This window comes from Paramisgurnus dabryanus, chromosome 14, assembly GCF_030506205.2.
Source record: "Paramisgurnus dabryanus chromosome 14, PD_genome_1.1, whole genome shotgun sequence".
Classification (NCBI taxonomy): Eukaryota; Metazoa; Chordata; class Actinopteri; order Cypriniformes; family Cobitidae; genus Paramisgurnus; species Paramisgurnus dabryanus.
The window spans coordinates 11,420,410-11,438,727 of record NC_133350.1 but is presented as its reverse complement, the minus strand read 5'-3'; the positions used below and the strand labels follow the sequence as shown (position 1 = coordinate 11,438,727).

Below are 18,318 nucleotides of genomic sequence, written 5' to 3'. Positions count from 1 at the left end.
ATCACTTTTGAACAGTCGCTCTTGACTTTCAGTAGACATAAAAATAAGATTGATCAGCTAATGAAAGTTGTATTTTTTAGCTTACTTTAGTCTCACTGTGAAACAATATAAGTAATGATACAATATAAGCATGAACAATCCAAGTAATATAAGCTTTGTTTTAGCATTGAGCGTGCATTGCCTTGGGCCGATCTGTTTACTTATTCATTCTGTATTTAAAAAGTTGAGGCTGTGAGAGAAATGTGAAGTTTTCTTTCTTTTCAAACTCTATATGCTTTGGTATTTAAGCAAAGCTGAATTCAACAAATATTGATATTTACAAATATCTATAAATGTGGTAGGTGCAAAGCTGTTTTTGTTAGTTTTGTGTAATGAAGATGAAATGTTCAAAACTGAAAACTATTGACTGTGATGAAAAGTACTTGAATTGTTGGTTAGTTGATCGGCTTGAAGAAATACCCTGCGGGTTTTGTGTATGCTGCCTTCACTGTGAAACTAACACCACAATGATTAGGGATGCACCAATACAACCTGTTCGATAACAATAGTTTCACATTTTTTGTTGTGAAATCCTAGAAGTGCAAAACTGATACTGATTATAGGCCGATATATTGATGCATCCCTAACAATGATTCTTATAATACAATTGTTTGATCCCGCATTGTTTGTTTGGGCTAAACTTTGGGTTATAGGTGTTCCTGATTTTGAGGTTAATGCTAATGTTAGGGGTTAGACTTTGGACTGGGTAAGGGGCTTGTACCCTTTTCGGTAACACTTTACTTAAAGGGGTGTTCATAAGACTGACATGACACCTTCATAATCATGACATGACACGGGTCATGAACATGAAGGAGATTTTAATTAAGTGTCATTTTTTCAATAATGTAATTTTCAACGCAAAGTTGACATTGTTTGTGATGTCTTTGTTATGACGACTTGACATTAACCAATACATTATAACTTGTCATGACAACTTGACATTACTCAAGACAACATAACTGACCACTTTTTACCAGTGATACAAATTGAATTTGTCATTAAAATGTCATTAAATGTTAATACTCTCTCATATAGTTTTATAACAGCGTCATGGATATTTTTCTTGACCTCAACTACAGTGGTACAAATATAATTTGTCATTAAAATGTCATTAAGTGTTAATACTCTGTCAAATAGTTTTATAACAACATCATAAATATTCTTCAGTTCATAATGTTTTTTTTTATGTTTCCTATATGTGTTTAACAAATAAAATCAATCAGTCAATAATAATAATAATAATAATAATAATAATTTATTTAATTTAATAATTTTTTAAGGTAAGTGATTGCAGTCAATTTATTTAAACTACATTTAAACAAAAGTTTTTTATTTTGTTTTATTTTACTAAATTTTTTTTTGTTTAAATGTAGCTTAAATAAATTCATTGCAACCACTTACCTTAAAACCTGAGTAATTCTGTGTAGTTTCTAAAGTTTGATACTTATTCTGCTATGTCATGTTTAAAACAGATTTATGACGAAGTTATGATGTATTAGTTCATGTCAAGTTGTCATAACAAAGACATCTCAAACAATGTCATCTTTGCATTAAAAATGACAAAATTTGATCAAAAGACAATTATTGACAGTTGTTATACACGTGCATAAAATCTCCTTCATATTCATGACACGTGTCATGTCATGATTGTGAAGGTGTCATGTCATTCTTATGAACACCCATTCAGGTAAAGTATTACCCACTTTTCATATTAATTTCATTCTAGTTTAAGGTGTAAGTTCTGGTTAGGAAATGTACAAAATATCTTCATGGAACATGATCTTTAATTAAGATCCTAATGATTTTTGGCATTAAAAATTGATTATTATGATCCATAATGTATCGTTGGCTATATATACTCGTGCTACTTGTGACTTGTTTTGTGGTCCAGGGTCACATAAAGTTCATTACATAACTCATTCTTATTTATTCCTTTCCTGCTATTTTTCCTAGCAAGATATTTTGGCAAACGTCTCTGAATTTGTGAGCTATGAGCGATCAACCTCTAAATGCATTTCATCCCCTGAGCATTCAATCTATAGCATTTATAATGGCCATGTTTTGCCATTAAACAACCTCTTAATGATGTTAACTTTTAGGAACAAGCATTTACGATCAATAAATATAACAAACACCTCAAAGGCACAGTAAATCTATCGTTTAAGAGAGATATATGGTAAGCTCATCCATTTTGTAATTTTGGCCGGCTTTACCCACACTTTATTTACACATAATCCCTTTATAAACTCTAGCGATATGGACATTATTAGATGTCATCGAATCAGTCAGTAGTATTTATTGTTCTGCATAATAGCATCGATGAAACGTGTGGCAAAATTTATCCCAGTGTTCTCACGCTTCAATAGTACTTGTGTAATTACTGATAGAGAGGCAATGAAGCATTAACCATGCATACTGAGTCATACGGGTGAAGCTCACACTGCATTTTCACCCTGCTTTACTTTTGTATTTTGATGTATAGCACTTAACAAATTTATAAGAGCACCTGTCTATTTGTCTCAAAGATCATCCAGCATAATAAAATGTTTTAATGTGAACTATTTCATTTTAAGAGAGGTCACACTGCAAAAAATGATTTTCAAGAAAATATTTCTTAGTATTTTGTCTTGTTTTCAGTAAAAATATCAAAAAATTCTTAAATTAAGATGCTTTTTCCTGATGAGCAAAACGACCCAAGAAAATAAGTCTAGTTTTTAGACCAAACATTTTAAATGTAAGTGATTTTGCCTATAAAACAAGCAAAACAATCTGCCAATGGGGTAAGCAAAAGAATCTTGAATGTACAAAATCACTTATATCACTTAAATCACTTAATTTAAGAATTTTTTGATATTTTTACTGAAAGCTTTTTTCTTGAAAATCTAAATATTTTCAAGAAAAAAATGTCTTAGTATTTTTGTCTTGTTTTCGAAAAAAATATCTAAAAATTCTTAAATTAAGATGCGTTTTCTTGATGAGTTAAACGACCCAAGAAAATAAGTCTAGTTTTTAGACCAAAAACATCAAATTTAAGTGATTTTGTGCATAAAACAAGCAAAAAAATCTGTCAATGGTGTAAGCAAAAAAATCTTGAACATTTTTCTTAAACACTAAATTCAAGAAAAATTCAAGAAAAAATGGTCTAAAAACTAGACTTATTTTCTTGGGTCGTTTTGCTCATCAAGAAAAATCTTTTTAATTTAAGAATTTTTAGATTTTTTACTGAAAATGAGACAAAAATACCAAGATTTTTTTTCTTGAAAACCATTTTTTGCAGTGTGGGTGCTTACGGATAAAATATTTAAGCCTAATTTTCTATAACTCGACTGTTTTCTAGATGTTTTGCTATTATAGAACAATTTTTAGAAGTTAAATAAACTACTGCTTTCATGTCCACCCTACTCCCCGTCTTCCATTGCTTGGACAAACCCATTGATCGCTCTCCATCAATCTATCAATGCCAGAAATCAATATAGTGCGTAAATTGAATATAAGGCAAGAACTTTGAAACAGTATTTGGGAGTACATTAAATTTCTTCAGAAGACTCAAGGCTGACACTAAAATAATGAACCTTTCTCTCGGTGTGAAGCGTTTCTGTTCATTCCGACAGCAGTAATGAGTTTAGATGAGGCAGGACAGGAGTTCAGATTGCCTGTTTTTTTATTTTTTGCTACTGAAGTTTCGTTGAAGGTTTCAGGGCAGATATAATGAGGCACCAGGTGCTAGAAATATTCCTGGACAGACCACAGAGCGAGCCAAGCATAGCCCCATACACACAGACACGCACCGTCTCTGACTCACTGTTACTGTGAATCCTGCTATTTTAGTCCCCACACTCTTTTTTTTGTTCTCTGAATCTGACAGAAGCGTAAGCTTTTGAAGTGTCTTGTGTGTGCATAAGCCGCCTCTCTGGGGACGTTGTTATGACCATAGAGAAAGCTTTGGCGTTTTTATAATTGCTCGCTAATCCCAGTGCCAGTGTGTGGACGAAAGTAGAAGAGAAAATCATTACAGCTGTTGACTTGTGATACACGACTTCAGTCTGCACAAACATCTTGTGCCTTTATTGACAATATGGGGACCTAAAAAGGCTAAAGGAGACCAAATATGAGTTTGACAGATGTGGAAGTGTGTTTAAGGCAGCAACCTGCTGCAAATCCAGCTCTTAGGATTAATTAGGAAAAATACAAAGTGTATTTAACCAACCCAGTCTCACCCCATTTCGTCAATATTTGACGACACTTGACCATTCGTCAATATGTGACGCGGAGGGTATACCTTTCGCGTCATTTTTTGACGAACTGGGGACTTCAATACTATTACGTCCGTTGCATTCTCTTCTCCTATTTTCTTACCAATTTCGCGTCGGTTTAGGGTTAGATTTACATAATGACATCCCTACCCAAACCTAACTCTAACCCCAACGCCAGGTGACAACTGTTTCTAACCCCAACGCCAGGTGACAACTGTTTAATTTCGCGTACACTGTTTAATTTCGCGTACACGGTTTAATTTTGCGTAATCTAACCCTAAACCGACGCGAAATTGGTAAGAAAATAGGAGAAGAGAATGCAACGGACGTAATAGTATTGAAGTCCCCAGTTCGTCAAAAAATGACGCGAAAGGTATACCCTCCGCGTCACATATTGATGAATGGTCAAGTGTCGTCAAATATTGACGAAATGGGGTGAGACTGTGTTACAACAACATATAATTGCTATGTGCTGTTAGGCCAGCTAGTGCTGGATTTTATTTAAAAGGAGCTGCTTACTTTTTAATGACACATATTTCTATATACTGTACTGTATGTAGTCTAGATTGGCTTTGTGTTGTTTCAAATTTATATCATGATGGATATATTACATACAGTTAAACAGACCTAAACTGTTAACACCAACATTTAAAAGTTTTGTCTTTTAATGGCACCTGATTTGATTTTTGGTCAATTTGTTGTCTTGAAAAGAGTTGCATTTTGGATTCAGTCTTGTCAGCTCTGAGATTTACATAAAATCTTATCGATCATGGTTTGAAAAGTACCAGTGGTGTTTTTTGGCTGAGTCGACAATAAATAGCTCATTAGAGAATATTGACAAAATGCACGGAAAGTATTTTTACTGCTGGATTTTCTAAAGAAAAGGTCAATATCGCAGGTACTTGGACATTTGAGATTCTTTTGGAGAAATATGTTTGTGTTTGCTGTGCAGTCTCTGAAGTGAAAAGCTTTTTGTTCCATTATGGTTCTGTTTACAGAATTTCTTTGAATGGAAAATTCAATCACCCAAGCATTGCCCTCATGCTCAATTTCTGCTTCCTGTCATTCAACACTTTAGCTTTTTCGAGTTTCACACATAAAGTGGCTATGAAATCCCCTGTGAAATTCATCTTGAAGTTTCTGTTTATTTTTTTCTGCTAGTCTATTACACAGTGTAAATGAGATTTAGACATTACATTTTCCAGAATAAAATGTGTTTTTGTGCAAAATTGTGCATGGGTGTTTGCCAGGGTGCTGCTATTGTGTTCTGGGTGGTTTCCAAGGTGTTCTGGATGGTTGCTATGGGGTTGTTAAGGTGTTCTGGGTGGTTGTTGGGGTGTTGGTGTGGTTGCCACGTGTGGGGTTGCCAAGATATTGTCAGTAGTTGCCAGGGTGTTCTGGGTGTTTGCCAGGGTGTTACTGTGGGGTTGCCAGGAGTGGGATGCTAAGGCATTATGGGTGTGGGGTTGCCAAGACATTGTGAGTAGTTACCAGGGTGTTCTTTGTATTTCCCTGGGTGTTACTGTGTTGCTGTATTGCTGTGGGGTTACCAAGGTGTTCTGGGTGGTTGTCAGGGTGTTTCATTGGTGTTTGGGGTGCTGCTTTGAGGTTGCTAAGGCATTCTGGGTGGTTGCCTGGTGTGGGGTTGCTAAGGCATTTCGGGTGGTTGCAAGGTGTAGGGATGCTAAGGCGTTCTGGGTGTTTGCCAGGGTGTTGCTATGGGGTTATCAATATGTTCTGGGTGGTTGTCAGTGTGTTCTGGTGTTTGCGGTGCTGTTTTGGGGTTGCTAAGGCATTCTGGGTAGTTGCCTGGTGTGGGGTTGCTAAGGCATTCTGGGTAGTTGCCTGGTGTGGGGTTGGTAGGGAATCATGGGTGGTTGACTGGTGGGAGGTCAAGGTGCTCTGGGTGGTTGCTGGGGTGTTGGTGTGCTTGCCAGGTGTGGCGTTGCCAGGGTGTCCTGTGTGTTTCCTGGGGTGTTACTGTCGAGTTGCCAGGTGTGGGGTTGCTAAGGTGTTCTGACTGAATGCCAGGGTATTGCTGTGGAGTTACCAAGGTGTTCTGGCTGGTGGTCAGCGTGTCCTGGGTGTTTGGGATGCTGTTTTGGGGTTGTTAAAGCATTCTGGGTGTTTGCTAGGGTGTTAGTATGAGGTTGTCAAAGTGCTCTGGGTGCTTGCTGGGGTTTGGTATGCTTGCCAGGTGGGGTGTTGCTAAGAGGTTTTGAGTAGTTACCACTGTGTCCTGTGTGTTTGCTGGGGTGGTACTGTCAGGTTGCCAGGTGTGGGGTTGCTAAGGCGTTCTGACTGATTGCCAGGGTATTGCTGTGGAGTTACCAAAGTGTTCTGGTTGGTGGTCAGTGTGTCCTGGGTGTTTGGGGTGCTGTTTTGGGGTTGCTAAGGCATTCTGGGTGGTTGCCTGGTGTGGGGTTGCTAAGGCATTCTGGGTGTTTGCCAGGGTGTTGATATGAGGTTGTCAAGGTGCTCTGGGTGGTTGCTGGGGTGTTGGTGTGCTTGCCAGATCTGACATTGCTAAGGGGTTTTGAGTAATTGCCAGGGTGTCCTGTGTTTTTGCTGCAGTGTTACTGTGGGGTTGCCAGTTGTGGGGTTGGCATTCTGACTGATTGCCAGGGTATTGCTGTGGAGTTACCAAGGTGTTCTGGCGAGTGGTCAGTGTGTCCTTGGTGTCTGGGTTGCTGTTTTGGAGTTGCTAAGACAGTCTGGGTGGGTCCCTGGTGTGGGGTTGCTAAGGCGTTCTGGGTGTTTGCCAGGGTGTTGCTATGAGGTTGTCAAGGTGCTCTGGGTGGTTGCTGGGGTTTGGTATGCTTGCCAGGTGGGCTATTACTAAGGGGTTTTGAGTAGTTGCCAGGGTGTCCTGTGTGTTTGATTGGGGGGGGGTTTACTGTGGGGTTGCCAGGTTGCAAAGGCGTTTTGGGGATGCTAAGGCATTCTGGGTGGTTGTCTGGTGTGGGGTTGTTAAGGCATTCTGGGTGTTTGCTAGGGTGTTGCTATGAGGTTGTCAAAGTGCTCTGGGTGGTTGCTGGGGTTTGGTATGCTTGCCAGCCCTGGGGTTGCCAAGGTGTTCTGGGTGGTTGTCAGGATGTCCTTGGTGTTTGGGGTGCTGCTTTGGGGTTGCTAAGGTATTCTGGGTGGTTGCCTGGTGTGGGGTTGCTAATGCATTTTGGTAGTTGCCAGGTGTGGGGTTGCAAAGGGGTTCTGGGTGTTTGCCAGAGTGTTGCTTTGGTGTTGCCAAGGCATTCTGGGTAGTTGCCAGGGTTGCTGTGGGGTTGTTATTAGGGCATTGTTGGGTTGCATGGAAATGTTTTGTTTTATTTTATTGCAAAGCCACTTTGAGTGAGTTTGCATTGAAAAAACTGTATAAATAAAGTAACTGTGACTGCAATAAAAACACATACTAATTAATGCAAATGGTTTTGAGCAGTTGTTGTAATAGTTTTATTTAGTAAGAAACAAAACATTGTAACAGAAATAACACATATATATATTTAATTTGTACAATATAAATAAAACTAAATTGAATTTTGTATTTAATGCAAACGATTTTAGCCACAGTCTTAATTGTTGCTTTAAAAGGAACCATTAATTAATTTATAACCAGACACAGTTTGTTTTATTTAATTAACTTATAATTCATTCATACGTTATCTGTCTTCGACACTAGCAGCTTTTGTTCTGTGTCAGAGTTCAATAACAGACATTTCAGACAAGTTAATATGCACAGTTGAAGAGGGAACCACTTTCTCCTTATGTGGCCACAAATAACAGTCATTTAGGAAAGCATTTAAAGGCCTTTCCAGTCCGTCTGTTTCTTACCCCAGTATTTGCCCCCCTGTACTGATTTCTCTTACTATTCTCATTCATTACTCAGAGGCCGAAGCACAAAGCTCTTTAAATCAGCAGATGGATTTAGCAAAGTGTCCAGCAATCTGTCATTTTAAAAATATGCCACAAACTACAAAGAGCCAAATCAATTCTGAACGCAATGTTAATATTATTTGTATGTTTAATGATTAAGTTCCTCATTTTTTGTAGCTTACAGAAGAAGTGTTTGTCTGAAACGCTGTAACAGAAATCTACCGTCCGCACGTTTAAATTTGTTCCATCTTATTGAGTGGCGCCTTGCTCAAGATCTGAAAACTCACATTATCAAAGCTTCAAAGCTGTTCATCTTCAATTTGTCCCAAAGGATAGTTAAGTGGGTACACAAACATTTGTGGACCCTAAGATAAAATGAAAGTGCATATGATTTAATTCATATACTGATGTCTTTCTTTTCCCACAGTATCCAAGGCAAACCTAATCAGACTGACCCGAGCATGAGCCCCAAACCTGGTGGTCCACCTGGCCCTGGAGCCCCGACACAATCCCAGGGACCCGGCCAGGGTCAAGCTGCAGGGAAAAACCTCCGGGTGGATGTCGGGGGCGGAAAAAGCGGGCACCCACCTGCCGTTTCACCAGTGGGAAGTGCACCCACCTCGCCCTATTCTTTGCCTCAGATTGCACCTATGCCCAGCAGCAAACTCTGCCCGGTGTGCAAGAGCGCAGATCTGATGGGCACCACGGATGGCCAGCCAAACTGCAATACCTGCACGCAGTGCCGTTCCAAAGTGTGCAACCAATGCGGGTTCAACCCCAACCCACACCTCACCGAGGTAAGCAGCATGTGAATCTCAGTTAAAGGACCCTATTGGTCTTCAAGGAGTTATTATTTTTCTTATACAATTTTGCAATGGCAAGATGCATTGTGGGTCGAATTTCCTTGAATACATTTCTTGAAAAAAATGTGTGTGCTGCATGTGTCCTGTTTCGGATGGGGGACAAAACCATGGGTTGTAAATGCATAGCATACATAGAGAGGAAGAAAGAGAGAGCAGTTGAAATGCTAGGCAAAAGTGATTTTCTTTATTAAAAGTACTGTGCTGATCAAAGTTTTACTGTTGCCAGAAGACAGGGATGTGGTTGATGAATTCTTGCTCTGTGCCTCCATCTGGCACATCCCCAGCACACACACTACAGTATACAGACCCCGGGTCTGCTCGTGTGCATGTGTTTCTCTGTGTAGGAAGCGAGTGAATGTTCAAAGATGCTTGTGTGGGAGAGCGAGCGGATGCGCCGCTCAGTGTGTCAGGGTGAGATGGTTTCAGAGTGTTTGAGGATGTCGCTCGGAGGTGTAAATGGGTCGCATGTTTCTTAAGCCTGCAAGTGAAAATTAGCCAATGGTCATGGACGGAGAGGGTGAGAATATTGGCAGTTCTGAATTCATTTTCAGGGATTTTCAGGGACTTAACTCTAGCAAAGCCATTAAGAGGGAAATGTGAGTCAATAGCCGAGGGCAGTTTGTAGAGGGTTGGAAAAACACAGTTCAGATATATTTTTAGATGGAGAGCAAAAAAGACGTGGCTGAAGTTTGCTTTTACTGTGTTACTGGCACATTTATATTTATTTACATTTATGCATTTGGCAGATGATGCTTTTATTCAAAGTGACTTACTGTACAGTGCAATACAATGTATATATTTTTATCATATGTGTGTTGCTTTGGTTCGAACCCATGACCTTTTTCACTGCTAATGCAATGCTCTACCACTGAGCTATACAGATTGAGCCTGTTTTTGTAATATAAAAGAGAATTATTAAATAATACAGAATTGGCAACCGGACACATCACGGTAAACCAGGCTTTTCTTGCTCTTAAGGGATGACAAACTCAAAATTGTACAAATATAACTTAAGGCACTGTGCTTAAATAAATGTGCCCTTTCCATATTTATGACTAAATAAAACATATATGGGCTATATGGTGCATAAAGTGCATTAATGTCAAATTCCCAATAGTGTGTCTTTAAAATGAAATAAATATAAGAGGGAATAGGACATAAAAAGTGTTGAAGAAAGTTACTTTTAAAAATAATGCATTACAATATTAAGTTACTCTCCAAATAAGTAACTAATTGCGTTACTTAGTTAATTTTCATGGAAAGTAATTCTTACGTTACTTTTAAGTTACTTTTGCGTTTCTTTTTCTTATTTGGCTGAGCTTGATCGCTTTCAGGCCTTGCAGGTGTTTTTATGACCGCAAAAATGTCAAATATGTTCAGTTTAATTTAGTACATTTTTTAATTTTAAATTTTAAATTGAATTAATTAAACTGCAAGGTAACTCGCATTACTTTTTTTAAAAAGTTACTAAAATATTAGTGTGTACATTTATAAAGTAATATAAAGTAATATTATTACGTAGTACGCATTACTTGTAATGCGTTACCACCAACACTGGAGATAAATATACCTTTTGTACTGTTTTCCATATGGCTATATATATAAGGCTATATGTGACCATGGACTACAAAAACATTTTTAGTAGCATGGGTATATTTATAGGAATAGCCAACAATACATTGTATGGGTCAAAATTATAGATTTTTTTAATGCCAAAATCATTAGGATATTAAGTAAAGATCGTGTTTATATTTATATTTATATTTATTTATACAATTTATTTATAATTAGTAATAAGTGTTGCTAAGGTCTTAATTTGAACAACTTTATAGGCAAATTTCTCAATATTTTGATTTTTTTGCACCCTCAGATTCCATATTTTCAAGTTGTATCTTGGCCATAAATGGAAAGTTTATTTTTTCAGCTTTTAGATTGTGTGTAAATCTTAATAATACAAAAATGGACCCTTATGACTGGTTTTGTGTTCCAGGGTCACATATATATTTTGTAGATATATCACAAATGCATTTATAAATGGACTTCATTTGGACAATTTTAAAGGCGGGGTGAATGATCTCTGAAAGCCAATGTTGACATTTGAAATCACCTAAACAAACACGCCCCTAACCCAATAGAATCCAAGCCTTCTTTTGATAGACCCGCCCCACACATTAGCAACCCAGGCAACAATGTCTGGTACTCGGCCCGACTCCCTTATCCAAAGCATTTTTCAAAAATTGTGCACCCCACCTTTAAAGGCAATTTTCTCAGTATTTTGATTTTTGCACCCTCAGATTCCATATTTTCAAATAGTTCCTAATAAACCATACATCAATGGAGAGCTAATTTATTCAGATTTCAAATGATATATAAATCTCAATTTCATAAAATTATGACTTATTTCTTACATTTTTATAATCTAAATAACCTTGTATGAAACAGAAAGGCTTCTTTATTTTTAATGTGATATATGGATGTATATATAATCCTGTCTTCATATTTGCCACAAAAGAGTTTAGTTAGCTGTGTTTCATAAAGACAAGATTGAATTAATTGCACTCCAGTAAAACTATGGACATGACAGAGCGGCTCTGAGAGGCCCTTGATTTATACTGATGCTACAGGCTAGCACATAATATACAGCTCCAACTCAGCGCTTTTTACAGCCCTGCTGTCACATGTAACTGAATAATGAGAAATATGTGAGCTGGTGTGTAATTTCAGAGCTGACGTTTTATAGGCATATGGTTTGAATTACTGTAAGTCTCGGCTAAATGCACGTTCATTTGCAACGATTAGGCCCGGCCCTGTATAATGAACACATTTATTGTTTATATTTTGTCTTAATGCAGTATGCATTAACCAACATAAATGTTAAAAATTGAAACAGGTGACACTGTGCAATGAAAAGTGGTGTAATGTAAAGTATTTTTTGAAATGCGTTTATAAAAATATAAACCTGCAGAAATTTGTCAACTATAGAGTTGCAGAACAAGTCATAAACCCCGCCCTCTCCATGCAAACGAATAGGACTCGGGTCAAAATAAAAAATTAATTACACAATTAAAATATTTTTCCTGAAAGATGGTTTTGATCCTTTCAGGTAGTTGTTATCACGCTGATATATGGATAATTGTTTATTTTTGTGGGAAGTTTAATTTAAGTGAGTAATTTGATGCTATAGAGGCGGGGCGTGTCGTTTTGATTGACATTCGTGATTGACAACTTCTCTGAGCTGTCAGAGCTTCAAGGGAAGATTGAAGATATAACTAACTATTAATTTTCAATTTCTGTGTTATTTGACACCAACAAAATGAGTTATATTTAACTTACCTTATTTTATCAAGCCAATCAAATAAGAAGTTGGGGGTGTGGTTGAATCAGGCGTGCGAGCATTTGGGCGGAAGTTTGATACCACGGCTCCGCCTCCGGGCTCCACGGACGATTCCTTCTGAGCATTCCCTAGCTACAAACTGACCTAACATGTCAGCGCCCATCGTTGTACAGTTTACATTCAGTTCATTACAATGGAAGGAAGCGGTGTTGAGTCGTCCATCTTTTTTTACAGTCTATGGTTCAATCACAGGAAACATGCATACTAATAAAATCTATAGTTTGAAATGTAAGGGGGCGTGCACACCAAAGCTTTTACTTGCATGTTTTTAATTATTTCAAATGGAAGCTTTTTCAAAACATCCAGCGGCTGGCGGATCTTTTCCTGAGCGTCGAGAGTTGAAATAGATTCAACTTTGGGTGAAAAGCTCCGCTCGTCAATGTCAGTTCTCACACGGCCGTCCAATCACAGTGGATTGGGGCGGGACAAGTATTACAACAACCAACCGGCTCACAGCTCAAGTATCACAGCTACCAAAGCGCTCAGCTGAAGAAAGTTGGCGCGTAGCCGGAAAAACAGCTGGCATTTGGCATCCTCCAGGCATTTCAGTCGCGTAAAAAGCTTTGGTGTGTACCGCCCCTTAGTCACTTGTATAAAAGTGTCTGCCAAATGCATAAATATAAAATGTAACTAGGTTAAATTTTTAAATATGGTTTCTATAGCAGCTCTTCACAGCATTTTAGAGATTGTTTGGAAAAAGGTGTGAAACTGATGAGTGACCTAATAGCTTGATTTCAACGAATAGATTTGAGAATATTACACTTTTTGCCTACACTGCCCACCCCTTACATAGATTTGTTGTTGTGTTGTGTGGTTGTTTGCATGTCACTGTGGTTATGTTTTGTCCAAGGGTGTTTAGTGTAAAGATATCATGTTAGAATTGAACTCTAAATGCCTCGTGGAGAACAAAGGTGAGAGAACCTGAGACAAGAAGTAAGAACAGCTGGTGGAGAGGGAAAAAGAGGAGCAGCTGATCGCTATGCAACAGACACCTGGAGAGAGAGAAAAAGAGCGAGAGAATAGAGAAAGAGAGCTAGAGAGAGGATTGGCATGATAGTGAGAACATTGAGTGGGATGCAAAATCGCGGGCTGGACAGAGAAATAGCGGGGTGGGAACAGGGGGATGGAGTGATAGAGGGAAAGAGAAAGTGCCCTGACACACTCCAGTAGTCTCCCATCAGCTTACAGGAGGCGGATCTGTTCTGCCATTGGCTGATTCTCTATTTATAGACCTCGCTCTTTCTCTGCAATGATCTACACGTTTCCACCGCCAGAGAAAACGAGTGAGGAAGATCCGAGAGAGGAACGGGATGGATAGTGGTGAACAAATTGCGGATCATATTGTATTTGGCAGTTAACTAAGCTAAAAATAAACATGCACATTGAGCAGTAAGCGCTTCTCGTTTTTAAATGCCCTTGGGAAATAATGATAGAATATAAACAGATTTCTTCTCATCATGTGATGCATGCTAAAACTTTTTCAAATGCGTGAAAGGAATGAGTCTGTTCTCTTCATCCCGGCTCTGAATGTCTCCGTGTCTTCTGGTTTTCACTATAACTGCAGGAGACTTTGTGATACTGAAGGAAGTGAGCATAGGGCCATCTGGGCTATCGCAGCACAAACACAAAGAATACGAACACACAAACACCGTCATGGCTCTAGAGATTTCATGCTATTTCTCCACCATTAAACAAATGTGCTCTTTCCATATGTAAGACTATATATAGCATATATACCATATGGACTATATGGTGCATAAACTGCATTGATGTCAGATTCCCATTTTTTATGTAATAGATCAATTTTCTTTATATATGCATTTATCTTTAAAATTAATTAATTTTTAATGCTAAAATCATTAGGATTTTAAGTAAAGATATTTTGTACATTTTCTACTGTAAATATATCAAAATTGTATTTATCATAAGTAATAAGTGTTGCTAAGGTCTTCATTTGAACAACTTTAAAGGCAAATTTCTCAATATTTAGATTATTTTTGCACCCTTAGATTCAATATTTAAAGGGCACCTATTATGTCATTTTTACAAGATAATATAAGTAATATAAGTCTCAGGTGTGTGCAGAATGTGTCTGTGAAGTTTCAGCTCAAAATACCCCACAGATCATTTGTTATAGCAGGTCCAAAATGACACTATTTGGGTGGGATCAAAAATTAGCTGTTTTCATGTCTGTACCTTTAAATGCAAATGAGCTACAGCTCCTCACTTCCTTACAAACACACAGTGAGTGCTTTCAGTTAAAAAATACAGTCTGAGACAATAGTGTCTAGTGAACAGAGCACAACTCGCTGAGGGTGGAAACTATGGTAATGCAGGAATGTTAGTGGGCGGGGCTTTATCAGTGTGACCTCACATTGATAAGAGAATAAAAAAAAGGAATGTCTAATGATATATATATATATATATATATATATATATATATATATATATATATATATATATATATATATATATATATATATATATATATATATATATATATATATTGGGTACACTCACCTACCTGTTCCACCATATCCCGAAGATGCTTTATTGGCTTGAGATCTGGTGACTGTGGGGGCCATTTTTGTACAGTAAACTCATTGTCATGTTAAAAAAAAACAATTTGAAAGGATTCGAGCTTTGTGACATGGTGCATTATCCTGCTGGAAGTAGCCATCAGAGGATGGGTACATGGTGGTCATAAAGCGATCGACATGGTCAGAAACAATGCTCATGTAGGCCGTGGCATTTAAACGATGCCCAATTGGCACTCAGGGGCCTAAAGTGTGCCAAGAAAACATCCCCCACACCATTACACCACCAGTCTGTACAGTGGTAACAAGGCATGATGGATCCATGTTCTCATTCTGTTTACGCTAAATTCTGACTCTACCATCTGAATGTCTCAACAGAAATCGAGACTCATCAGACCAGGCAACATGTTTCAGTCTTCAACTGTCCAATTTTGGTGAGCTTGTGCAAATTGTAGCCTCTTTTTCGTATTTGTAGTGGAGATGAGTGGTACCCGGTGGGGTCTTCTCCTGTTGTAGCCCATCCGCCTCAAGGTTGTGTGTGTTGTGGCTTCACAAATGCTTTGCTGCATACCTCGATTGTAACGAGTGGTTATTTCAGTCAAAGTTGCTCTTCTATCAGCTTGAATCAGTCGGCCCATTCTCCTCTGACCTCTAGCATCAACAAGGCATTTTCGCCCACAGGCTGACTGCCCCATACTGGATGTTTTTCCCTTTTCACACCATTCTTTGTAAACCCTAGAAATGGTTGTGCATAAAAATCCTACTAACTGAGCAGATTGTGAAATACTCAGACCAGCACATCTGGAACCAACAACCATGCCACGCCCGAAATTGCTTAAATCACCTTTCTTTCCCATTCTGACATTCAGTTTGGAGTTCAGGAGATTGTCTTTACCAGGACCACACCCCTAAATGCATTGAAGCAACTGCCATGTGTTTGATTGATTAGATAATTGCATTAATGAGAAATTGAACAGGTGTTCCTAATAATCCTTTAGGTGAGTGTGTATGTGTGTATATAAAAAAACTATATATATATATATATATATATATATATATATATATACACACAAAAACAGATATTTTGATAATATCTACCATATATAAATAATAAATAAATAAATATATAATTTTTTAAAATAAATTTTAAGTATTCAGTCCAAGTCCTCTATTTCAAAAAATAATATTTTAATTTAATTTAATATTTTTATCTATAAAAATTAAAATGTAGTTTTCTAATAACAGAAATGAATCTTTTGGGACAGCTAATTTCAGTAAAGTATTTCAAAACTTTTGACTGGTAGTGCAGTTTATGTAGTGTCTATATATAGGTCATAATTCATCTGTAGGCTGCATGGTAAAACTGGATAAGAAGTGCTTGAGTTAATATTGAGTTGATGTGTGAAATGGCTGCCAGTCTCTCTGAAGGCAGAGCAAAAATGCATCGCTTACCACGCAAACGTGATTAATCACACAATAGACTACTGTGCTTTTGTCCTAAATGGCACAGTGTCTTAATGCCTCTCCAAGACAATAAAATCTGTCATGTGTTAAAGAGAGGGACGCCCCACTAATACAACAAATATGCGTTTGTGTGCACACTATGTAGTTACAGAAATGGTTTATAGACTTTGTCATTGGGTAGATTGACGATTTTAAATCGTTAACTTTCTAGACTGTAAGGAATATTGTAAGACAGCCTGTCTGTACTATGCCATCTACGTTCACATTAACATAATTACACGTTGACAACTAGTAAAAATTACTCAAAGCTGTTTACGTGCTTAGACTTCATTTATTAGTTTCTATGGCAACACTCGTAACGCACAAAGATGATCTCACGAAGTGGGTGGTTAGCCAACTGTTGTGATAGCTGGGCTAACTGTGAACCATATTTTATGTCTTCATTATTTGGATGACGCCTAAATTGTTCTGGAGTATTGAGGCGTAGTAAAATTATAGAAGCTATTAAACAGAAATGCTGTATGTAGCATAGCTAAAAAACAACCTGTGACTGTTCAGGCTGCTGACGGTTCGGTGTAAAATGCTTTTGATGTTTACTGAAAACCAGGATATGGTAGATATTATCAAAATATCTGTACTAAAATTATACAATTGTTATCTAAAATGTATTTTTTTATGCTAAACATAATGATCTATCCAATTTTTTTATTGAGTCAAAAGAAAAGCACCGTTATTTATCACATAACTAACTTAACCTTTAACCCTTATGTTTTGTTGGGGATGTTTTTTTGTCCAGTATGGGATGCTTTTGAGTCTTAATTTGGCCACAACTTTCTCTGTGTTACAGCAAATGAAATGATTTTTGGTGACAAATCTTATATTGACACATATTTTTGGAAAATGCTTTGAGACTTTTCAAAAACTCAACCACTTAATAGTTTAAAATTAAAGTAAAATTAAAGTTAAAATCCTGAAATTTTTGATCAGGACTGGACTGAGGTTGATTAACAATTTTTTGCAAAAAAAACAACAACAATCTGATACATTTTTATTAGTGCTGGGCATAGATTAATCTAGATTATACCACGGGTCTGTTGAATGCTGTATTCTGATTGGCTAAGAAATGTTCAGTGGGTATGCATTAATTTCTGATAACCGCACACCTAACTTGTCAAATGTCTTAAAAATAGGCACCAGATTAATGTTTGTGGTAACCGTGGTATAAGAGGAATAATTGACTCTGGTCCTTTAAATTAGGGATGCACCGATACCGATACTGGTATCGGGTATCGGCCTCGATACCACATTTTCTAAAGTACTCGTACTCCTTAAAAGTCCCCCGATACCTGGAATCGATACCACGGTCTGAGAAATGTCTATGTTTGAGCGGCGTGTAAGGGGTTAATGCCTCATGTGTTGTCCAAAGAGGCAGAGTTTACAACAAACTGGAAAACTAGTCCTTTGTTTTTTTGTTAAATTATATGACTAAAGCTGTTACCTGTAAATTTAAATCATGTTTTTTTATTAAGTACTCGGTATCGGTATCGGCAAGTACTGAAATGCAAGTACTCGTACTCGTACTCGTATTCCAAAAAAGTGGTATCGGTGCATCCCTACTTTAAATTATTTGAAAATATTGCACACTCCGCTTCGTGTCGTGCCGCATTGCACCTTGGGTGTGCAATATTTTCTTACAATTCAATGGCCCATTGTCAATTATTCCTTACTTAATCTCATACAAAATAAAATTATTTTTTTGCATAAGATATGAGTTTGTGTTGTTTGTAATTATTATGTATATATAAATACACACACATTCATGTATGTATTTAAGAAACATTTACATGTGTGTATATATATATATATATATATATATATATATATATATATATATATAT

General features: G+C 37.4%; 1 protein-coding gene across 2 annotated transcripts in view; it reads left to right on the top strand.

Moving 5' to 3' along the window:
• bsnb (bassoon (presynaptic cytomatrix protein) b) overlaps positions 1–18,318 on the top strand; it is a 104,411-nt gene that overhangs the window by 11,203 nt on the left and 74,890 nt on the right. For both annotated transcript variants that reach the window (XM_065240823.2, XM_065240824.2), the window contains exon 2: positions 8,590–8,959. In XM_065240823.2, the coding sequence (XP_065096895.1) occupies positions 8,590–8,959 (370 nt within the window). The remainder of the gene's footprint in view (positions 1–8,589; positions 8,960–18,318) is intronic.